General features: G+C 40.0%; 2 protein-coding genes across 7 annotated transcripts in view; one reads left to right on the top strand and one right to left on the bottom strand.

The window, feature by feature from the left end:
• Positions 1-13,175, top strand: part of TMEM164 (transmembrane protein 164) — a 42,589-nt gene extending 29,414 nt beyond the window's left edge. For both annotated transcript variants that reach the window (XM_040614474.1, XM_040614473.1), the window contains 3 exons: positions 161-239; positions 10,019-10,119; positions 10,512-13,175. In XM_040614474.1, the coding sequence (XP_040470408.1) occupies positions 161-239; positions 10,019-10,119; positions 10,512-10,718 (387 nt within the window). In that variant the 3' untranslated portion in view covers positions 10,719-13,175. The remainder of the gene's footprint in view (positions 1-160; positions 240-10,018; positions 10,120-10,511) is intronic.
• AMMECR1 (AMMECR nuclear protein 1) overlaps positions 12,093-24,653 on the bottom strand; it is a 90,691-nt gene continuing 78,130 nt past the window's right edge. Inside the window, exons 6-9 of one of the 5 annotated variants that reach the window (XM_040614471.1) lie at positions 23,923-23,996; positions 17,690-18,743; positions 17,515-17,574; positions 12,093-12,150 (exon numbers count right to left, since the gene is read on the bottom strand). In XM_040614471.1, coding sequence (XP_040470405.1) covers positions 18,712-18,743; positions 23,923-23,996 — 106 coding nt within the window. In that variant the 3' untranslated portion in view covers positions 12,093-12,150; positions 17,515-17,574; positions 17,690-18,711. Of the gene's footprint in view, positions 12,151-17,514; positions 18,744-19,537; positions 23,997-24,653 lie in introns of those variants that run through there. The other 4 variants (XM_040614470.1, XM_040614469.1, XM_040614466.1 and 1 more) reach the window with 4 other exon arrangements.

The following is a 24,653-nucleotide window of genomic DNA, read 5'->3' as shown; positions in this document are numbered from 1 at the left end:
AGCTAGCTGCACTTTAAAAGCATTGACAATGCCAAGTCTGTTACTAGGCATAGGTGATACAATAACTGAAAGGATTGTCATGGGTCAGGAGGAGAACGGTTCCTTGTAACTCAGTTCTTGGTGATGAAAAACATTTACAAATATTTTTCTTATTCCACAGCTTCCATTTGAAATGGAAATTTATTACATCCAGCATGTGATGCTTTACGTTGTGCCCATCTATCTGCTGCGGAAAGGAGGTAGGTTGGCAATTTACTCTCTTGAGTATTGTATTGCTCCCATGCAATGGAAAAGTTGTGCTTGGTGGTTACCATGAGCTTTACTCTTGCTCTTTTATTACCATTTTTCTCTGTGTTTTTACTTAATAGTTTCTGATGTTATGTTGGCATTGTAACCTGGATAACAAAGGCTTGTGTCAGGCACTGAAATGGTAATAAGAAAATGGTCTTTTGCCCAAAGGGGTATCAAGAATGTTTCGGCATAATGTGCACTGTCTTCTTGAGTCCTATCTCTGCCATCTTGCAACATTCTTAGTTGTGGTTGGGATGTATTTTAAAGATTTTTGCCTTGATGTCTCTTGAGAAGTAATACAACTTAAAATGAGCTGGAAAAATAATTAGTATTATATCCTCACGGAAATATTTAGTTAGATAAATTCCTGAAATTCTGAAGCTCTAATGAAATGTAGTGACACAGATGAGTGAAGTAGCTTGCTTGTTATCTCTTCTAACAAGATTACTATTTTGCATTCACTTATACCATAATAGTTCATTAAATCTGGGAATCCCAAATTGTTCCACTGGCCAGTGATTTTTCTAATTGGCGCTCCTGAGGAGGAAATGCAGGCTGTATTCATCTGGCGTGATGCTCTGCCCCCCTCTAGCGTTGACATGCTTCCTGCTGCATTTTCTGGCAGAGCTAAACTGTTTCATCCAGGAAATAAAAGATGTTAATTGACGCTCAGTAGCCTTTAATGAAAACCCCTAGGATGTGATGTCAGCAATGGGATACTATTTAGGAAATGCTTAGAACAAGCAGAGTCACCCTTTTCCATTCTGGTGGATCTTTTGTATTTTATATCAGCAGTCACTTATAATCCTTCACTCTTGTTTCACTGGTGGTTTGTAACCTTTTTTTTTTTTTTTTTCCCACCGCTGAGAGAAATTAAATAACAAAAAAAAACACTAAAGGAAAAAGTGAAGTATCATACTTCAAAAGATCATTCTATTTCTTTCTCTTCTATGCCAGCCACATTTAATTTTAATTCATCTTTAATATCTTAAAATTCTGGCAAATAATGCTAAGGTGCAGTATAGTTGCAGAAGTCACGCACACTCCTGATCATTGCAGAAGGGGATGGGGAGCGGGAGGGAGGAGGTGTAAACAGCCCTGTAGTACACTGTAGGCAATGACAGACCAAGCTCTTGTGATGTCAATAAATCACTTCCTTTGATGGCCTTGAAGTTCCCATATGACACCATTTTAACACATGTATTTCTTTTGCTTTAAGGTTTGGCCTTGGATGTCACTTGATGTGTTCTTTTGATTTAAGTTTTTTTTCGTTTGTTTGTTCGTTTGGGGTTTGTTTGTTTTGAACTAAAGGTTGTCTGGGTTCTTTAGCATCTGTTTTCTGGGACTGATGGGACATCACCTGCAGTTCAAAGGGCTTTGTGTCTACAGTTGTCATCCTAGTGCAGTTTTCTAAATTTTTGCCCTTTATTAATTTACAGGTATAAAGGACTTTGTGTCTACAGTTGTCATCCTAGTGCAGTTTTCTAAATTTTTGCCCTTTATTAATTTGCAGGTATTTGCTGCCACCTAATGTTGATGTGATGGCAGTGACATTTCTATAGAACTTGGTTGGCTATATCCATCAAGATTGCCCTGGGCTGTGTAAATAATAACTGTTCAATTTCTTACGCATTGGCTTCTGAGCACCTGACTGGCTGACATACCTCGTTGGTAAAACGTCCCTGGACTTCTCTAGTAGTTGTGGCTACTTTCACGGGGGACTAAATGTATGAGTTTTGGTGGAAAAATTGCTCAGCTTAAAAACATTTAATATTTTGTCATTTCACTAGCACCTTTGCTTAAAGTACTTTGAGTAGATCACACCCTTTATCCTAACTATATCTTGTGAAAATTGCTTTTTTGTCACTGATGTTGATTAGCTGACAGCTTTATTTCTCTGTTTTAAATAGAAGTTTCCATCAGTGAATCTATGGATTGTGATTGGGAGAAGTAAATGAATCAGGGCAGCAAAATGGAAAAATGCAAAGGAATGGATTATATATGGAAAAATACACTACTTCAGTCTTATTGGGAATCCGCCAGTATTACCGATAGCCTTATAGGATCTCAAACATTTCTCAAAGGAAGGTTGAGCAGAACACCTGAAACAGAGCTGATTTGAGGCTCATTTTATATAGAATGGCACATCCAAGTTTGTTAACATGTGCTAAGCAGGTATCATACCAGTCATGCACACATATTCAATTACCCGTTGAAGTGTTTCCTTTTGGAAAGGAAATAGGGTGATAGTAAGCAAGGGCTGTAATTATTTTCTTTCTCTCCCTGCTGTTCATTACAGTGGTGAAGACAGGTCGTGTTGCGCTGGCAGCATCCCCTTCATGTCTCCCCCCATGTAAGTGTGGGGGCTTTACCATGCTTAGGATTAACTTGATGCAAGATGTTCAGGGCTCAGGCTTCAGTGTTGCACAGTGAACTCACTGAAGCTCAAGGATATATCCCCTTTTGGGGATTAAGACCTCTGTCTCTTCCCTCTCTCTCCCCTCTGTACTGAGTTGAATATAAATTTCCATACTTCCTTTTCTAACGTGTGTTTTTTTTTTTTTCCCCCAAGTGCATATATGCATGTATATGCACATGTGTGCCAGGCTAGACAAAATAAATGCTTATGCACTGTGGCTCTGACCTTTCTTGGCTGCAGTAAAGAAGCTCTCATGCAAAATAGACGTAGTGCAGATAAAACAGGCCAGCACAGAAGATTTCTAACTGAAGACAATTCTTACATGCAGTTTATCTGCATCTGGCAACTTTTTTTCTGAATGAATCTCACCTTGTATCACCTGTGAACCCTGTCAAAAATTACAGCTTTCCTGAAATAGCTAGGTAGGCTGAACCAGAGCTGTAGGTCCCCGTTTTATTTTGTCCTTAGGAGGTGAGACCTTTGCTTCCCTGTCAAAAAAGTATGAATGCTTTTGTAGCTTCTGGATTGATCTACTGTTGCATCAGATGAGTGCTAGGATCAGCAAAAGGGAGGTGCAAGGAAGGAGTTGTCAAGGTGGGAGGAAGAAGACAGGAACCACAGCAGTACAGATTTAGACTGTGGAACCAACCACTTAAAAACTCCTCAAGCCACTTTCATCTACAACTAAGCTGGCCTTCTGAAACGTGTGAGTGCTCAGATAATTGTACGTTATGCTACTGGGGTACAGATTGCTGGTACAAGGCTTAGGGAGATGGCAGTTGAGGACACATAGTCTCAAACTGCCACAAATATTGCAACAGTGCATTAACCTGACCTTTTAAGATCAAGGTATTAGATACCTTCAGTGGTGTTCAGGACAACTTAGTTTTTCTAACTCTTAACATAATGAAAAAACCCTAGTTTGCACTGCATCAGCCTTAATTGATTCACAGTTCCTGACTGTCTTGGTCCTTAAGCTAGTTTGGTCAGGTTTTTGGATGGAGTTGGTGGGATTAGATGTGCGTGCACATTTTAGAGCTTCAAATCATACTGAAATTTAATCAAAGTGATTTTTTTATTTCCTGAGTGCTGTGAGCAAATGATATCATTATGCAACAGTTTGAAATAAGGGTTAATTTATAGCAGCTCCCTAGCAGTGGAGTTCCGGAGACTTGTCTGCCTTGTGGTTTGAGATCTCCAGCATTATTTAGTTGATTTAATAACATAATGAAGTAGAAAAGGATGTTAGTGTTGAGGGGTTTTTAGGATTTTGTCCCTTTAAGGAGCAATCTGATGTATGAACGGCTGTACCTGTTTCTAGGGTATCGAGTATGCTTAATCAGAGGCCTTTGCATTGGTGTCACTGGTTGCGTGGTTCTGGCACTCTAGCCTGCAGGGGGGGATACTTGCCAGCATCCAGGCTGTCAGAATGGCTCTGCAAATTCTCAAAATTCACAACTCAAATGCAGCTTGTCCACGCTGTGGAGAGAGTAAATTGATTTGGTTGGTTTTGGGGAGGGGTGGGCAGGGAATAATCTTCTTTTGGAGCTCAAACTGGCAGTAACAGCCCTGCAAATACTGGACAGTCCTGTGGTCTGGCCCCCATGTATTTTAAGAGCTGATTCACTGTTGTACAGCTGTGCCCAAGTGGACAGACATACACACCCTACATAATTAAGTAGGTGATTTGCTGGCTGGGAGTCGAGTCAGAATTTTCAGCTTGTAAGGCAAGTGCTGTATCTTTATAAGCAATAAAGAAACTGTCTCTCTGACTCAAGTCAAAGCCCCTTTCTTTTTTGATCCAAATGTCTTCAAAAGTGGCATCAGAAGAGATGAAGTTCTATGGCATTGTCAGAAAGCCAGTAGAACTTGATATTTTATTTTTAATTCTTGCCCCCCTCCTGGAGAATGCCTCTGCTGCACTTCAGCAGGTGGCCAGCAGCAGCTCTGTACAGTCAGCTTTCTCGAGGTCAGTGCAGTGTTTCTTACCTAATGAGAAGCTGGGCTGGGTTGTAAGATGTAGAACACAGATACAAGTACAGAGGAAAGGATCATTTTTCCTGCGGCTCTAAACTAGGAAAGCGCAATTAAAGCAACTAGGGATCTAAACTTGCGCTTTCCATTGGCTGTTAGGACTTTCTGCAAGAGTATTTTAAGACGTTTTTAGCTGTTGTACCCTTTCTTGGCCACTTCCCCACTTTGTGACACTTACCTGTATTTAGCTGTCTCTTTCCTTAGCTTTTAAATGGAGTTATAAAGCAGACTTTATTATATGCCTTAGTAGTAATCCAGGAAAATATCACTCTTATGTTTGAATATAGTTAGGCAGTCATAAACCTAGTTTATCTTCATCCTCATTGAAATCCTTGATAACGAGCGGTACAGCTCTTTCACTGAAACTATTAATTACTTGGAGACCTGTCAACTCCTGTGTATTATTCTCCTACTCTCCTGCTGGCAACTTCCATGTTCCTATTCCAGCTTTTCTCCTGCCTCTTGGATCCCGTGTATGAGATGCAGATGCCTGGTTCACTGTCGCGCTGTGCCCGTACCGTGGCACCTTGAGCAGCAGGGTAGCCAGGGCACCGTGCAGCAGCTGGGGGTGGGGGCTGTGGCGCTCTTGCAGCTTGATCGTTTCAGGATAATTTGATTTAAGAGAGCTGGCGAGGAAGAGGAGGGGAGATGTCTCTGTTGTGTGGCCCTCTGAGCTTTATGCAACGGGCAGTTACAGTTCCTTTGAAACTGTGGTGGCCTATTACAAAACAAAGCTACGTAAGGAGGTTGATGTGGCATCTTGGAGTGGGGCCAAGGTCTGTTTCTCCCTAGGAGACGGGGAAGTTTAGCCGGGTGTGCACCAGTATATGGAAGAAATCCTACTCCCTGAAGGAAGAGGAAGAACTGTTGCTGCTTCTGTGTGGGATATAAAAAACTGTTCCTGAGAGAAGCAGGTAACATAAAACCCATCTGAGCTGATTCTGATGAGCAGCTGGCACTGAGGGATGCAGAACTCTCGTGGTATAAGGTAGTATTTTGAAATGTACACAGATTCAGAACCGCTGTAGGGGGAAACTGGATTTCAGGCTCATCCTCTTGAGAACGTTTTTCCTGTTTTTCCCCTGGAAAGGAAGTTTGGTCTTTAGGCTAGCTCAATAGGCCACACTACTAGAATTAACCCTTTGATCAAGGGAAATAAAATGGAAATAAATTTGCCCTCATGTTTTTATAAGCTTGAAAATGAAGGAATTGTAATAGTTGCTCTGAGTCTTGGATTAAGCAGGTCTACCTGTAATTGTGAGACTAATGAGGGAGAGTGCGCTGGGCTGGATATCTGGTAAAGCTCTTACCAGATGTAGTGGGAATGAAAGCAAGACCTAATTAAGAAAGAGATTATTTTAATACCCTACTAAATTAAAAAATCATACTATATTTAGGTTCTAATTCAAACAGAGGAGTAATTTTCTCCTACGTTGTGTTTTCACAGAAATACAAAAGGAACATTGCTTGCTATTATGTTGCGTTTGAATTTTTACAAGCCTACGTTCTGAGAACTTTAAATAAAAATAATAGTTCATAAGAACACTAGAACCTAGCACAAGATTTGGGGGGGGGGGAACAGGATGGACGGACGATGGGGGACGACAGTATGAAAGAAACTCAGTCTCTTTGTTGATCTTGAGATTTTTAAAGCCATGTTTCCATTTCCTAGACCCCAAAATTAACAAGTTGGCATGTTTAAGGTCAAGAAATTCTTGTTGCCGAAGCAGATGATGAACACCAGACTCTTCAGTCTATATGAAATCCTTCCTATCAATGCTATTGAAATAATGAAGTTTACACTAAACTGAAATACCCACCACCATGCTATTTCAACACGAGAGCAAATACATAGCCTAGCTGGATGACCCCGATTTGGAATGGTCTCAACTATCTGGGGTGTGAGCGTTTCTGAGAATGAGATGAGTGCCAGACTGGCAGTTAGATGAAAATTCTGAAAGCACTTAACAGGTAAGAATTGCCTGTGATCCTCAGTGAATAGCGTGAAACTCGCTGCTACCTGTTGAAATGGATTTCCTCTGTAAGCAGCAAGTAGCTTTTGCCAGAGCCAACGCAGGCCGTTCAACCAGCCACTCAGCTGGGGCTTGCTTTTCCTGGTCGTGTGTTTCTGTTAACAGGCTGTGTACTACAGAAAATAGTCTGCTCTGTTAAACACTCATCTGTTGAATAGCGGGACCATAGAGAAATAATATCTGTAGCGACTATTTATCTAATGAGAAATGCACAGAAAGGATCCCAGGTATGAGTTTAAGGTTTCCCAAAGCATGCTTGGGAATCCAGAGCGCTCTGAAATGTTCATGTGGGAGGTCATCGTTTCCTTTTTGTCCCTTGATGTCCACATAACAATACTGGTGAAAATCACACTATTATTTTCAGGACAGTAAAGTCTAGTAAGGGGGGATTTTTCTATTATAAAGCGAGATCAAAATTCTGTAGAGGGCGAGAGCTGCTAATGTATTTTTTTAAGTTTTGCAACAGACAGAGGATGTAGCACTGTGAAATGCTTCGCTGGAGGCACCTGAACAGCTCTCCTAAGTGACTTCTAAAACACAATTCCCTGACTGGGTTGAAGCCTGGGTTCAAAGCCAAATTGTGCCACTGATCAGTTCTGTCACGTTGGCCAATTTCTGTAGCCTTTTAATGACTGTTTTCCCTCTCCAGTCTTGTTTTGTAGCTGGGTTCACTTGTCTGTTTTAGTGTTTCTATACTACCTGCATTGTAGGTCCCCCAAATATCAAGGTCTTTGGATTCTAGATTTTCTGCGTGTTTTCCTCTTTAGAATACTACTATCTATTCTCAGGCTTTATCAGATATTTTTGAAATAACACGGGCAACTGCCAACCAGGCGAGTTCACATGAAACCAGTTCGGTATAGCATTACTCTGCCTGCTCCTGGGAGCTGTTTTAGACACCTTATTTAAATGTTATTTTGTGTTTTGCATCCAGGTTAAACATGCACCTGAAACTGCAAAGATAATACAAAAAAACTTTGCAAGTCAAACTATGTTTTCTTTACAGCTAATGAGGGAGCACTAAGAGGTTTTGTGTAGCTTGACCAGGTCGCCTAAAGTTTGTGCAGCCAAAAATAGTCATGGTCTCCTGAACTCCGACACCAAGGCTGGTCGCTTCTTCTCTTGCTCTTTCTGATCAAAAACCATATTCAAGGTGGTATTGTGTATCTGATGTTTTTGGGCAGTGGAGTTTAATGAATATCATTGCTATTTAAATCAAGTCTCCTGTGCTGTTTTCTAAACAGGGTGCCAGCTCTTAGATCATGCTTGCTGGGTAGGTTTGAGGCATTAGGCTGCTGTGAATTTTTCCCCTTTACCTGTAGAGCACCCAACTTAATTCAGGCAGAGTTCACTGCTACCGTTGGGCTCTGCTTATAGTTCGGACTCTTTTTCTGACCTTCACCTACCCGCTGGGTAAGAAATCTTACAAGCTGCTTTAAGCTTTCAAAGTAGCGTCTCTGCTCGTTACTTACGGTGGTTGCACCAGGTCACAGCTTGCTTACTAAAACATGGTGTGTGGTTGTATCTTTGGTAATTACACTAATATTGTTGCTCATTAGAAGTCAGTGAGTGATACATGGGGCACATGTATGCTGCTGTCATTCAGGCATACAGTCAACTCCTTACTCTGCTGGCTAGCAACAGAGAAGCTGTTATTTCGAGTGGACAGTGAATAGATGTACAGTTTCAGACAATTAAAGTGCAGGTAATTTTGAATTTGTAACAGTCACAAAATGGTATTTTAATTAGGTTATTTCAGGGAGCTACTGCAGAATCAATCTGAACTGGCACAATGGGTACAAACTACAGGAGAAAACTGCAGAAAAGACTTTTTTTAAAGGGCAACAGGGGTTGGGAAAGCAGTCCTGTAGGGGTTTTCAACCTGAGACAGGACGCACCGTTATATGGTGATGTGGTGAAGCCAGTAACAGCAGTTACTTGCCTTTACATACGATAACATCCATGGGCACACTCACACCAGCTGCAGCCCGGTGAGTTCTGTCAGAGCTAGCTAGGCATGTGTCGTTATTTGAGTTCCAAGTAGCCTTGTACATTATATGCTGAAGTCTGTAATTACTTCCTGGTAATTACTGCATGTGCTAGCTAGCAAAGGCTGATAGGAATATTGTACGCCGTGCTGTAAGGTCCTTTGAGTACTGGATACACGTTCCAATATGTAATAATATCTAAGGGATCAGAGAACAGACAAAGGCAGATAAAAAAAATGCCAGTGTATTTTTATAATCATCTGAAATTCTACAACTTCTTATAGCAGCTGAGCAGCATGACATTGTGCATCTTTTTCTTTTGCACCCCTAGGTTAAGTTATTGAAGTCGTAAGGAAAATAATAGTTTTCCCTGTATCCTCCACTGAGATTTTCACATCTGCTAGTAGGTCTTGAAAACTCTGTAAACTGGTTTTGTTCTCGCCATATGACGCTTGAATATTTAATTCCAAAAATAGTCTTGTATCTAAGGGTACTTTCATTAGATCTGATTTCCTTGGTACATTCTACATTATGTGGCATTGTGTTTTGTCAGTAAATTGACAAAACCTAGTTTCAGGCGGAGAGAGAAAGGTGAACACAGGAATGTGGCATCTGCCCGTTCCTTTGAAGGGGGAAAAATATTTTACAGTATCTGTAATACCTACTTATTATAAAATTGTTTGTAGTGTGTATCTGAAAATATCTCCACAGCAGTTTTCATTTAAAAGCACAGTCTGTCATTAACGCATTGACTACTTTATACAGCTTTCCTGTTCCTAGGCATTATTGGTGCAAGTTACTTTTTAACTGTTAAACAACCATAAAGTTAGGCAATGTCAATTGGGCTATGCTGAAGCCCATAGCACTCGTAAGAAGCAGGTGTTTAAGTATAAATAACCTGATTTTTGAAGACTCGCTGTATACCGTTAGTGTATTTTAAAATCATTTAGTACTTCTGCAGTAGAAGGAAGAATGAGGTAAAAATCATTGATGTTGGTGAAAAACAGGCAAGCTTAATGAGGGTAACATATTGTATGTTTTACTGCTGGACTAGAAGGAGGGAAGAAACTGATCAGGATGCTCCAGGTAAGAAATAAGGCTCTCAAATATTAATTACTATAATGGTAATGAGTAGGTTATCAGCTAAAGCCAGATGCCCTAACATCCACAGAGCAGAGCAGAGAGGATTATTCGTGAGTGTGTGATGGACGCCGCAATTCAGCTGAATCCTAATGTATTCCTTTCTTTTCAAGGTATCTACACCCCAGAACCACTCTGCAATTTCTGGTGGGCTCTTTTATCCACAGGGTTTATGTTTGTGTATCATTTTAGCATCTTGCAGATTCTCGGATTGGTAAGTAAATACAGGTTAATAAATGGATAGTTTGCAAGTACATTCAGAGTAAAAACCCTGACTAGTTTTACAAAGTGTCCAAATATATGTGGGTAAGACTCCTTGCATGCAAACTTTTAATTAATGTTCTAAAGAGCATTTTTATCTCAGATCTCGTAAGTATCGGTAAAATATTTCATAAATTGGTTATGTACCTGCATAAGTCTATCTATTAAATGTACAACTGAATTTGAATCTCCTTTTCTTCTGAAAGCTGCCCTACTTGTGTTGAACAAAGGAGTGTCACCTAAACATTTTTGATTATTATGGTAATTTCAAAATTACCATTTTAGGTGACTGAATCAGTGCAGCACAAAAATACTGTTAATTTATAAATGTTGTCACTTTCTCAGGTTACAGAAGTGAATTTGAACAACATGTTGTGCCCAGCCGTCTCAGATCCCTTTTATGGGCCCTGGTATCGAATCTGGGCATCTGGACATCAGACTGTCATGACCATGACTCACGGGAAGCTTGTAATCCTGCTGTTTTACAGTGCTGTCCCCATCTTTAAATGTAGCGTGGACTTCCTTAGGCTCCCAACTAAGAAAATAGACTGAAATCTCTCCCCATGGAGCAGTGCATACAGGGAGCAGATACTTATACTGGAAAACAAAGAGGACGGATGAGAGGACAGTTGTGTTTATACTTCTCCCCATGGTTTATTGCCTCAAAAACACCTCTGTAATGAAGCGAGGGTTTTTTTAACTGCTGTTTCTCACTGCCTATTGCCAATGGCAAAATTAGTGGCCTTATTCTGGAAAAGGTTCGTGTTTTATACATTTTGTGTAGATTACAGTAGAATCTTGCTAAGCCACCGTTTAAAATTAGGCCAGGATCTGTCCACATTCCAGCAAAGAGAGTGGCAGTGCTACCTCGTTTTGACTGATTTTTCATGAGATATAAGGGCACTTACATCATAGGACAGGAAATAAAGCTGAATTACAACTCTCCATTGATGTGAGCGGAACACGTGTTGAAGTGCATCATCCTGGCTTAACTCTTAGCACTGGAATGTTGCAAAATGGTCACAGTGAAACGATGTACACTTCATCTCCCAGTTCTAAGTGCAAAACAGTGAGGTTCTACTGTATTTTCTTTAAGCTGGTTGAAAATGATGGGGAACAATCTCTCATTCAAAAAAAATTTTTTGTTTGTTTTTTCTTCCATCGACTACTTAATTTCTAAGCTGCTGTGGATGAATTATCTATCTGGCTAAGTCTCATCAGATCTTGATGCTTTGGAGATGCTTTTATTTGAGTGAGTGGAAAAACACCATGTTGAAATAATTTCAAAAAACCATATTATGTGTAAGCTATATTTCATCCGCTGTTCTGACCAGACTTTGAACAAAACTTTTTTTCCTTTAGCTTAGGTTGGAGAGGGAGTGGAAATACAAAGTCCAATGTAAACATGAGTTTTCTTATTTTGACTTCCTAGCTTTTGAAACATTCCTTCTCTGTGTTCTACACTGATCCTCACTCACTAGAGTGGTTAGTGAAGAAAACCACCATGAAACTATGTTCTCTCGCTGCAGCTGTTAATACATTCTGGATACTGATTTTAAAATACAGATATAAAAAGGAACATGAAATCAGTGCAGGCCTCTACTGAAAAGCAAGTGTTCCAGTTTACTAGTATGACTAAATCTTCCTGTCAACATATCTTTTGGAAAACAGGATGTAGGTAGGCAGAATGATAAAGAGTAAACTGTGTGTACCTCTTCAAATTTTCCAAGGCTAGAGGAGCAGCTGTTGGACAGAAAGATGGGAAACCTTGAGTATATTGCTCCAGATAATTAATTGTGAATCTGTTATGCAGACTGTTGTGTTTCAGGGCTGCAGGAATTTTGTTGTACAGAAGTTTGTTGCAATTTATAGATTCATTGTGTTGTCAAAGCTGTGACTTGTAAGATAAACCAAAAACGATCATACCTCCTCCAGCTGGATCACCTGAAGATACATCCTGAAGTTAAGGTACAGTCATTTATACCTCAAGAAGGAAAAGTAAGAGTGAGAAGTGGTTGATTTTCTCCTTAAAAAAGAAAAATTTTCATTCGAGAGGGAATAAATGGCTACTTCAAATACTTTTACTCCGTAAGATTAAAAAAAAAAAAGTACAACTCAGTAGGAAATATATTGTCCCAATCTTTAATTTACAAACTGGTTTCTGGGTTTCTACCATTCCTTGCTGTGTATATATATATACATAATAAATACACTGTACTCTTGCAACTCGTTAACATGCAACATATACCTAAACTATCCATCAAATGCATATAGCTAGTCTTAGTTAGACAGACTAGATGTCTCCATTTGTTTTTTAATCAAGTTCAACTTGAGGAAGCTAAGCACCTGATAGTAAGTACTACCAGCATACAGAGTTAATTGTCAATTGTTGGTCCTGCAAATGTCTAAGTATATAATGAATTTCATTGAGTAGTTTCACTGCTGCCTCAGTAAAGCCAGGCGTATGTTACTTCAGTATTTATGGAGTGGGGCCTAAAGAAAGAGTCTTTTGGTATTGAAGGCCTGAATCAGTCTGTGAAATATCACTTAATTAGCTGCTGAAATGATCAAAGTTCTTGCGATTCATTTCAGCAGATTCAGTATTTCATGATGAAAGGGAGGATGTTGCTGGGAGATGCTAAGATGCATGGTGCTGGATGTTAAAGCGTGCCCCCTGTTAATAGACTTCACCTCCTATAAATAGCTGAATCAAATATACGGTGATTCTTCCTTCCCCATAGTTACTGTCAAGTGTATCATGGTTTGTTTATTTACTTGAGAATTTGGCACAATGCCTTATGGTGGATTCAGTCCTGTTTAGGTGGAATGTTTGCTATTGCAATAGAATGACTTTAGCCAAATTTGGCAAGTGTTATTTAGCATTGTTATGTGCTTAACTTTACTTATGGGGGTTTTGGTTGTGGGTTTTTTATGGTTTTAAGAATCTTTCCTGTTTATTTTTCCTTCAGAATATCGTAGCTACTGGAAGAATTTCTGTGTTACATGAAAGTAGCAGTTTTTTTGGGTTTTTTTGTTTAACTACAGCATTTCCTATCTATAGTCACCTGCTTTGGGGCATTCTAAATGAGTATAAAACAGCTGCTGTCTACCACCATTGACTGTCTCTGGTCAATTAAGACTGCAGAAGCATTTAAATAAGCCCAGGTGTCTCACTCAGTGCAGGCTGTTTGCTTGGAATGCAAAATTTGTGAGCTCTTCTGACCTGACTTCAAACTCAGTAGCAGGAATGGTGATGTTAAATATAGCTAACAGGAGGGAAATCCCTGGGGCAGTTTGGATGAAAGGATTCTTGGTGGAGCTGCACCACTTGTACCATTGACTTTGGTAGCAGAGCCGCTGTAAGTGATTGCTCTTGCCTCCCCTCCCACCCTGAATCATAGATGTCTGTTTCTGTCATGGTGCTGTGACTTGTGCTTTTCTCTGTTATGCTGGTCCAGTTGTTTTAAGTCATGCCATGAATTCAGGCATAATTTCCCAGCGTGGAATATCCTGACAGAACTGCTCATGAAAGCCAACAGGACACGCACGGTTCCCTTCCAAACCTCACCTGGGCGGGTTCTGGAGGTTGTTGAACTCCTCTGTACCAATTTAAGTCACTAAAATGGCTAACTGAACAAGGTAATTCAGCAAAGCAGGAGAGAGGTAAACCAACTACCACACTCAATAAGGATTTTGGAAGTATTGGAGCTGCTGTAAAGAGTCGACTGGTACAGCTGGGATCAGGTGGGAGGGAAGGCAGTAGGACTTTCACCTCTTTTTTTGACAGTAAGCTGTTGCTTCTTTGCTTGTTGTACAGTATCAGTGAAGCTGGCTGAATTAGAACAGAATCATTTAGGTTGGAAAAGACCCTTAAGATCAAGTCCAACCATTAGCCCAGCACTGCCAAGGCCACCACTAAACCCTGTCACTAAGTGCCACATCTACATGGCTTTTAAACACCTCCAGGGAACGTGACTCCACCACTTCCCTAGGCATTCTGTTCCAGTGCTGGACAACCCTTTTGGTGAAGAATTTTTTCCTAATACCCAACCTAAACCTCCCCTGGTGCAACTTGAGGTTGTTTCCTCTTGTCCTGTTGGTTGTTCCTTGGGAGAAGAGACCACCCCCCACCCTACACCCCACCCCCCTTTCAGGTAGTTGTAGAGAGCAAGAGGGTCTCCCCTGAGCATCCTTTTCTCCAGGCTGAACACCCCCAATTCGCTCAGTCACTCCTCATAAGCCTTGTGCTCCAGCCCCTGCCCCAGCTCTGCTGTTCTCTGGATGCACTCTGGCCACCTTGGTGTCTTTCCTGTAGTGAGGGGCCCAAAAGTTAAATTATTCCCTCTCCCCTTGCCTGTTTTTGAAGACTCTTTAAACTTAGTATTTCATTTTGGTTTATGGTGTGGCGCCACAAGAAACTAACAGCATAGCTGAGAGACAGGCTTCACAGGAGGTGAAGGTCAGGATGGGAGCAGAAAGGGAACGAACTTCTGAAGGTGGTGTCATGGAACTTTGTATCTTTTATTCCTCAGCTGTCTCTGGTATCTGTTCGGAATGTGCATCAGATACACCGACTTTGTTCAGCATGCAGGATATTGGTTTGAATGGGAAAGCAGAATACTTAATCTCCATTGGGGTTATTTATTCTCTTCCCTGGCAGAGGCTGATTTTCTTTTCCCTGAATGGTTTATTTTATAGGCAGTTATGCTATCCAGATGACTTCTTTGGTTGCTTTTATGCTTATTTATGCTGGAAATTAAAGAGCAAAACTATACTGCTATTCTTGAATCCTAACAGGCATTCTCCCCTGTGGTATTATGCACACAATCTAGGTCAAGAGAGCTTGAAGCTGTTGCCCAGCACCTGGTGATGAGATTTGACATTGCAGCAGTGCAGCGCACCATTGAAAGGGTAGTCCTGGCCTCCCCTGGGCAAATCGTCCTGCATCTTTTGTCACAGTACTAACAGTAATGGGAGCAGCAGCTACGGGGCAGAGCAGGGGGTGGGCCAGAGAGCGGACAGGCTGTTCCTTTCAGCAGTGGCTTAAGCTGACTGTAAACTCTCGCCCTGATGGGGAGTGATGTGCTGCCCACCAGCGAGTCAGGCACAATACCAAAAAAAAATTCTTGTGCAGCGCCAATGCCCAGACTTCACAGACACTGGTATGTAGTAAGGGGTCTGAGCAGAGCACTCCGCTCTCCTAATTTTTAATATTGTAGGTGCTTCAAACAAAAGAACCAAGGAGAATGACATTGATTACTCTTTCTGCCAGTGAATGACTGTCTAAATTTGCCTGCAAATGTACGCATAAATGAAGCATTAGTAACCACAATAAACTTGTTTCCTCATCAGTTTGTTTATGCAGCTTTAGAGTAAGTAGCCCTCCAAAGAAGAAAAGTGAGCTAGTAAAATTCCTGCACCCACCGTAACATCTGGCAACACAGCCTGTGCGTATTGAGATTATTGTGCCAAGGATTTAGCTGTCCAGGATACATGCAGCGCTATTTTTCAAGGCTGCGGTGTTTGAGCTGTATCTATTTGTTCTAACTTCCTTCTATTTAAGCACCAAAGAAGAATTTGCATCTTGTTTCTTTGGAAGGATGAAACCTGACAGCTCTTGTACTTGGTTTCGGTTCAGCTTGCTGGGGATCGACAAATGCTGCTTATAAGCAACGCCTACTTGTGCTTAATCAGGTGCTGAAGTTGGGAGCCATGGGAAGTCACCCCATTTGCATACCTTAAGATTATAGAGTACCTCAGTGTAGTTTTATCCATCTGTTTCTGGCCACAATCAGGGTTTTGATATTTCTGTATATTTGATATCATTTTGTAAAGCCCAACTGTATTTTTCTTTCAGAAATGGCTATTTGCAACTGTTAAATTACTGTACTTTAATGTCCTAAGTCTTGCATCTAAACCAGAGACATTAATTTTCTAAGTAGCTATAGCTAATGGAAATATAGACGTGCTGTTTTTTCTCAGTGTTGCAGTTGTTTCACTACAGGCAGATTCTTAGGAATTAAATTAGTCCTAATAGTTAACAAAGCTCTGAAAAGGCCAAAAACCAGGAAGAGGGCATATGCCAGCCCTGTTAGGAAGCTTGAGGTTTCTACAGGCAGACAGGTCAACTTTGATGTTTTCATTTTTACAGTGACAAGACTCATCTTTTGTGATCTCGTACTCAAAGTGAAATTGCTGTAAATCTGTCTTGCAGCTTTTAGTGTAACTTGGTTAAAGCCAGGCTGTTTTTTAAATGATTTTATTTTTCTTCAGGGTCAATTTTGTACTTTTTTTAAATTATTTCTGCATTTACTGAGTCATTATCTCAATGCTGCAGAGGACACAGCAGGCAGAACAGCGAGCGCACCCGCATGCCTCCTGCTAACCCAACGGGGGTAGGGAGCTGGAGTTGCTCGGGCACTGGTCAGAAGCACCAAAGTGTCTTTGGAAACCTGCAGTTCCAGTGACCCAACCTGCCAGTTCAAGTGTGGCATTATCCAGGCACAGAACGGTATGGGCAAGGATGGAGTGGAGAGGCTCAACTGCCACATATGCTGTCAGTTCTGAATAATTTTTAAGAGTGTTACAAACTTTGTAAACTTTTTAATGTGCTAAAACTTGGTTATGAGGTTACATTTACAAATAAGGGGTAATTTGTGTACTTGTTTTTTGTATTTTGGTCTGATGTTTCTTCTTTGTGGTTGTGCCCTGAGTCCAGACCACTGGGCTAATAGTTGTTAAACCTTTGAATTAAAACAAATAAATTCATTTTAATGGCTACTGTACAGTTTTGTTATCATTCTAGTAGTGCCAGGCACTGTCTGTCTCGCTTAACTTTTTAGAACTAGTAAGAGAACCCAGATTGACTTTCCAGTTCAATTTGTAATATTAAAGAGAGGGACTTCAGTATCAGATTGCCAATCATCAAATCTGGTAAGAATATGGATTGTCCTGTCTTAAGCAGCCCGCCCTGCTAGGGGTAGCCTGCCTCGCACGTAGCAGTTTCTGTAAGCGACAACGACACTTACTGGGATTTCTGGATGTTTTAAGCATTTAGCTATGACCTGTGCCTGTTACCTGTCAATCGACACAAGCCAAGCCTGATTACCGGCAGCTCTTGCTGTAGGACATAAATCCTTTAATCACTGTTTAAATAGTCCATGTCTTTCAGGTGAAGAGCTCAGGAAACGGTATTACAGTATTATGATGCTTTCTGTGTGCTTCCACTGTTCCTGCCCCGGTTGTGGCAGTGTCTGTTACTTCCTCATCTATGTCTCTTTAGTAGGAGATGGAAGAACACGTACGGTTTTCAGCTTAAAACTTTGTTCAGAAAGCTACTGTAACTTACACGGTCTCACACCACAGGGGAAGGCAAGGTAGTTTTGATGTGCTTCAGAAGTGTTCCTGGCTGTAATTAAAAATACATTTAGACAGACTGCAACGATGTTACCCAGGACATCTCAGACAAGCAGGTACTTCATTGTGTACAGATCCTGGAAAAACAACATACTGGACATGCTCACCTGTATTATTGCGTTGTAGAAGTTTTCACAGAGCTGAGGAACAGAACCAATTCTCCACCGTAATTTCTTTTGAGTAACAGAAAGACTAATACAACAGCTAAAGTAGAAATCGAGTATGAAGTGCCTTATGGAAACCCAAGGTGAACTAAACCAGCCATTTCCTTTTTTAGGCACTGCTAATTATCCCCTTTATCTCTCTACAACTCTGATTGTAAATCAGGCTTTCATTGTTTAGTACCAACATCTGTGTAAGAATAAGCAAGTTTCCACCTCTGAAACATCCTTAATACCCAGCACTGTTTTGGTAGTTTGGTTTTTATAGTGTGATAACTAGACAGCTGGCTAAAGTAGCAAGAAGAGTGGGAAACTTCGGGCAGGAAGTTTTAACTAGCTACACATCTCAGTGGAGGTCAGTTTTAGGAAGGTTTTACCTAATTCAGACTAATGATACCCCATCTGTGAGATACTAAAACAACAATGGAAACTATTTACTTAAGCAAGTTTTCCTTTCAGAGTTTTTTTTTCTTTTAAATCTTCTAAACCAAGGCTTCAAAGCAAGTGGAGTAATGGCTGCACCAACATCTAAAGGTTACATTGGTTTGTTTTCAAAGACTTTGCAACTACAGACAGGAGTTAGTCAAAGACAAACAAAACCACTTCTAAACTCAGATCTGAATTCCAGGGAGATGTTAGAAGTTTCTTGTTTTGTCACAGAAATTATCCTAAAAAGGACATATCTTTAACTCAGACTCGGTAGAAAACGTCTCTCCGATCACTAGAATTTGGCTCAGGGAATGAAGTTCTCCGAGTCAGTTTTACCTGTCTGGGTACTTTGCTCTGTCATCAGCTGGACTGTGGCTTCGTTGCTTCGCAGGACCACACGCCTTCCCTTCTCAAATAAAACATCTCTTGGGTATCAGCACAACCACCCGTGCCAGCACGGAGGGGCAGCGCTGCTCCCAAGGCAGAGCTACCGCAGGGACGCTGAAAGCTGCTGTGGACAGTTAAAGCTGTTAATGAACTCACGGTTCTGGTGTGCCGTTCTCGTGATCTGCTGAAGTAAAACAATTTAAAAATAGCACCACTGTGTTAAGGCTAAAAGCTTCTGAGGAAGGGGGAAAGACTTCTTCCCTGTCCCACCGTACTTTGCAGGGTTGCCCTAAGTCGGCGCAAGCTCTACACTCATTTCCATAAAATTTGGTCAACTGCACAGTCGACACCTTAGCTAGCTATGACATGCAAGATAAAAAAATCCCTCGTGGCACAGCAAGCCTAGATACTCTTTAAAAAAGTCACACCTACTACTGTAACAGTAATAGGAAGAAAGTGCATTGAAATCATTTTAGGTGATATTTCAAGATATTCTTCAGTACACACCTTGCCACATTCTTGTAACACATCATAACGTTGCTACAAGTAGCGTAGGTGATGTGTTGGTTACACCAGTATAACTGGTTCTGCAGCAACGTCTTGCTTCAAAAGGCTGAAAGCATTTCCCCCTCTCAGAGGGCAAGGAGCCCAAGCCTGGACAAAATTCCCTGTTTAACATTAAGATATAAAAAGTACAAAACTGAACTGATTCCAAATACTGATATAAATACTGATACAAGTGATACAACTGCTATAAATGCTGATTTAACTTGGAGTGTGTACTGACTCACAAATTACACCGAAAGCTGCATGCACCTGTCCACAATCTGTTCCTACAGCAGGCAAAATGGAAAGACAGTTAATCACAGGAAAATATTTCTAACACATCATTAACCTTTACCAGTAACACTAAGTGCAAATGCTTAAAGAAAAAAACTGACCAAGCCGCACAATTCAGCAGAGAAACATAAAAAGAAATGGTGATTCTTCTTCCTTATTTTATTGGGTAAATGATTTAAAAGGTAATAACAATAGTGTTAAAACTACTACAATATCTTTCCACAGCCATATCTCACAGACCCACAGATAACCTTCTATAATCTTTTTTTTTTCTTTTTCCTCATTTTTCTTTTTTTAAGCCGTACTTATATTAAAATGCCCATTTCAACAGTTTCTTCACACTAATAGCAATTAAATGTGGAAGGAAGGAGGATCTAGTTATAAAGGAAGGGGGTTCAGGTAATCTGTGATATTATTGTAATCAATCAAGTTACTAAGGAAGGAAGGAAAAGACGGAGGCCTTCCAAGCTACTCCAGGTAGCTCTGAGCCCATCGTGTGTCACCATTGCATTAAAGATAACTCAAGATGCTGGTGAACAATTTAAAGATTTTTTTTTTTTTTTTGTAACATATAAAACACTAAAATAACTTAGAAACTAGATCCAAATATCTTGAAAAGAATCAACTTTGATATACAAAAACAGTCATAAGTTGTTACAAAAGTTCCAAACAAAAGTTTGTTTTCTCAGTGCGTTTATGTACCAGCACAATTACTGGGTCCAGAGCAAAGAAAGAGGTTTTTCTTTTTTATTTTTTCTTTAACAGTAATAAAAAACGAGGAAAACATATCTTTGTCTATAAAGAATCATTGCTGGTCTTAAGAATAAATGTAACCAGAAACCCTTAAATCTGAGAGGCACACTTTGGGTTTCTCTTTTTTTTTTTTTTTTTTTTTTTTTAAAACCTTTTTTTTTTTTTTAAACATAAAAGGAAAGTCACCAGTTTATTTAAATGGAGGAGATATTCAGACTCCCCAAATAAACTTAATTCAATTAACATCACTAGCAAAAATCAGTTAGAAACTGTACAAAAATAAAAAAGTTAACACATTTAATCCTGCAGGGATTTTGTAAGGACTGGAAGGCAGGCTTTAGGAGCAGCATTTGGGCATGGCTGGAGGCTTCTTTGGTTCGATCTAACACACATAAGAGATGTAACCTACTCCAGACAACAATTTTAAAAACCCGCACGTTTGAAGACAAGTAAAGAGGTCCGTATACAAACGCCAGGGTGTGCAAATGGATTTGACGGCCTTGATTTCATAGTGTATCTGAGGTCAGAACTCTAGTGTGCCCTCCCCCTGCTACGATCAGCGCTGGGGTTGAGATGGTGAGGAGTCCGTGCTACAGCAGGCTGGGCAGAAGGAAGGCCACTTGAAGCACGACTGAGTAATAGTTTCATGTCAAGTCTACGGTTTCGTTGTCTAACTCAGTTTACAGAAGAGGGTTTTTAGGAACATTAAGCAAAAGAATTCAAAAAAACCCCAACAATCTCTTTAATGGAATAAGGCAAACTGAGTAATGCTCGTAAAAAATCAGCATTCCAACTTAAAAAACAGAAATACGCTGCTTGGTTGTACCTTAACTTCTTATAGAGTACCCCAAATTACAAAAAGAAACAGATTGAAAAATCTGTATCTAAACCCAGCAATATATCTAAAAGGGTACTAAACATAACTACGAGGGAATGACATTTGTGAGAGCAATTGTTGATCAGCTTTACGCAAACAGACCTATTCTGTCCCAGTGCATGTCACAGTGAACTGCACGTTTTGTACAAACAAACCCACAATTACACAGAAACAATCCATAGCAATTTCAGCACTTGCATGCTGAGGAGGTAGGTGCCCTAGAAACACTGTAGATTGAGTATTCCAATCTTTTTTAAAAAAATATCATACAATCTGATTGACCACAGACTCTGTAACAGTTTTTTTTAATTAGTGATACAAAACTCTGGTCCAGAAGGGTCTGGCATTAACTCATTTCAAAAGCACACCTTTACAGTTTGTATAACACCCTTTTAACTATATTTTTAAGCAACAGCTACTAAGAGATAGACAAAAATGCAGTGTGCATTATGCTGTATACAAAAAGGAGACAAAACTATCCTTTTCTCCCCCAAGCCATGGTGGGAAGTATTGCTGACCTTGTCCTTAAAAACCTGCAGGATTGTTTATTCATCAGTATATCATTATTACACTGGTAAGAAATTCTGTATAACATCTGCATATATCGAAGATTTTTTAAAAAATCTGATATGATTTTAGATCCGCATGACCAGTCACGTGACCTGCTTGAGGTTGATTAGCACCTTTCAATACATATATATTTTTATATATAATAGATCTTTTTAAAAAACTTCTAACAATGAGCTCATACAGAAGCATGAGCATGCTGTAACGAGATGACAGATAAAGATGGGGTTGGATGACTTTTTTTTTTTTTTTTTTGCAGCAGAACAATTCAGTTTGTGCTCAGTTTCCCTATAAGGGCAAGAAAAAAAAAATCGCAACACAACTCTATCAGGTAGCCACTTGTTCACAATTTCCACTTGAAGACTAATCCATTTAAAAGTGTTCCCCAAGTAGAAACAAGACAACAGTATCATCCAAAATAGCCTCTGTATAAACATCTATTAATTTTTGCAGCTTCTGGCTGGCATCTCTTGGCTCCTGAAATTTCAGGCCCTCTGCTTATAAATTAAGGCATCACAACTGAAAATGTTAATATTTGGACATCAAATGCTGTGGATGAAGGAATACCAAAGACCTTCTACAAGAAGTGGCAAAGCTAACCTCACATAAGGGATGAGCATAATTTATCCATATCTGTTTTTGAAGCCCTACTGAAACATTTTTATAATTAATCTGATTTTTTAAAACTGAATTTTAATTAACTATTTTAATTTTACGTATCTATATATTTACAAACATTCATTATTCAAAATAACTGGAATTTATGCTTACTGTGGTTTACTCACGCATATTAGGAAGGTCTTTTCTGTAATAGATGGCGTATATCGTCCCCTAGAAGATGCACTGAACTACAACGGGTATTAGTGGGAGTTCTGCAGGCACACGAACGAGCAAGGAGCTTGCTCCTACCACATACCGGGCTTGCAAATATACCACGCATACCTTTTGCTAAATCCTATTTTTACAGCAGGAAAAAGTTCCAATCAGTTCTCTTTCTTCTACCATGTGGAGGGGCATCAGAATTATTACACAGTACTTTACAGCTCTCAAGTATTATTCCTGTAATAGATGAAAACATGTAAAATTACGGCATACTTGTCCTGTGCTCTTTCACAACAGTCTTTTTTTAAACAATAGTGAAATATCTAACTATTCACGACTTGATAAAAATCAACAAGTTCAAAAGCAGAAGAAAACAAAACAGGGATTTTTCTTTCCCAAAATAGGATTGATATATATAAAAAAAAAATTTCTCACTTAAAAAAAAAAAATCCCCCAAAACCTGACACCAGAGCAGACTCAATAGTTTGCTAGAATGTCCAGTGTATTTGCTATATTTTTCCTGTGAATTTTATATAGAAGTATATAGTTATGTCATAGTCAAAAGGCACTAAATCTAAATCCATTTTCTTCCTAATATGACATCTGCTACGCACCAACCTGTTCTTAAAAACAAATGTCACTCCTAATTTGAGATCATCAGAAAGGCATCGTCTCATTACAAATGCATTACTATGAGTACTCTCGACAGGGCTGGATTGCCCTTGATTCCCAGCACGGAACCGGAGGCAGAGGCACCTGGTAGCCTACTGGATTATGTCATGCCCTATCAATTAGGCCACTTGATTCTGAACATGCTGCCATGTTAACATCACCTCTCACTGTACACGTTAATCGCTTCTCTTCATCCAAAAAAGCATTTTGTCTGTCAGCCTTGACATGGTGGCTGTATGTGCTGGATCTGGAGATCACGTACAATAGCTACATGAAACCTTGACGGTGGGGGTGAGATATTGTACACACAACGTTATCAAGAACGTTATGAAAATGCAATTCATTGTCTAGTAGAATACCTGAATCTGATATGTTTCATTCCCTGTCACACCTATTAATGCAAAAGCCATGAATGCCTTTTTACTAAGCAAAGCATCCCTAACTGTAATCCTTAAACTCTTCCTTCCATCCACAGTCACAGAAAGCCTTGATTGATATAATTCAATGTTAATGAAGTAGAAATTTAAAATTTCATAAAAAACCCAAGGGCTATATATGCTGCAAAAAAATCTGCAGTGACTCAATAATAAAAAAAGTATGGGATCTTTGTAATAATGTAGTTTTCCCTCCCGTTGCCATGATGAGCTTAACCAACTAAGCAGCCTCAACATGGCAACGGAAACTATCATCATAAAATGGTACAGTAATAGAGATAGCTAGACCAAGAAGGGGCAGGGTCTCCTGGGAAGAGGTCTGCAGAGAGGTCCAGTGACTGGTCATGCGGCTCAGTGTCAGGAATAATGGTTGTATGGTGGAAGGGGGTGCCCAATACCATTTTGGAAGTGATGATGCTGACGATGGGCAAGGTACTCTGTGTAGCTCATCGTCATCTTCTCACTACGGTACCTAGAAAAAAGCAAAGCAGCAAACTCAAGAACTGTTACCAGAAAGCTCCAAGTAGCTCTAAAAATACTGCACTAGTGGTATGTTTGATGATTACAGCTCTGTACTTCTGATGGTAGGAGTAAAATTAACTTTGGTTGCACAAAGGCAGGGAGAGAACCATCATGGCTGTCAGGGGCATTCTTGAATCACGTGACAAATCACACCATAAGTGCTTATGATAAATACTTTAAGCAAACAGAACTGTCAAAAATTGTTGCCTATAATGTTGCTCGAAGTAGAGGGAATAAAAACTCTTTTATTGAGAATGCTTGTATCCTCAGCCAGCGCTCTACGTCAAACCTAGGAGAAAAATGTAAACAAGCACTACAGATTTTTTGGGCTGTTTTTAAACAATCAGTATCAATTGTCTGCCAAATTCTGCTTTTAAAATAATCCCAACTACATTAAAGGGAACTGCATTCTTTTCAGACTAGAATCATAGCATACCTCAAGTTGGAAAGGACCCGTAAGGACCATCGAATCCAACTCCCTGCTCCTCACAGGACTACCTAAAACTAAACCACATGACTAAGCATCGTCCAGATGCTCCTTGAACTCTGACAGGTTTGGTGCTGTGACCACTTCCCCGGGAAGCCTGTTCCAGTGACCAACTGCCCT

This window comes from Falco naumanni, chromosome 14 (genome assembly GCF_017639655.2).
Source record: "Falco naumanni isolate bFalNau1 chromosome 14, bFalNau1.pat, whole genome shotgun sequence".
NCBI lineage: Eukaryota > Metazoa > Chordata > Aves > Falconiformes > Falconidae > Falco > Falco naumanni.
Note: the sequence above shows the minus strand (reverse complement) of the source record. Positions and strands in the feature narration are given on the sequence as shown.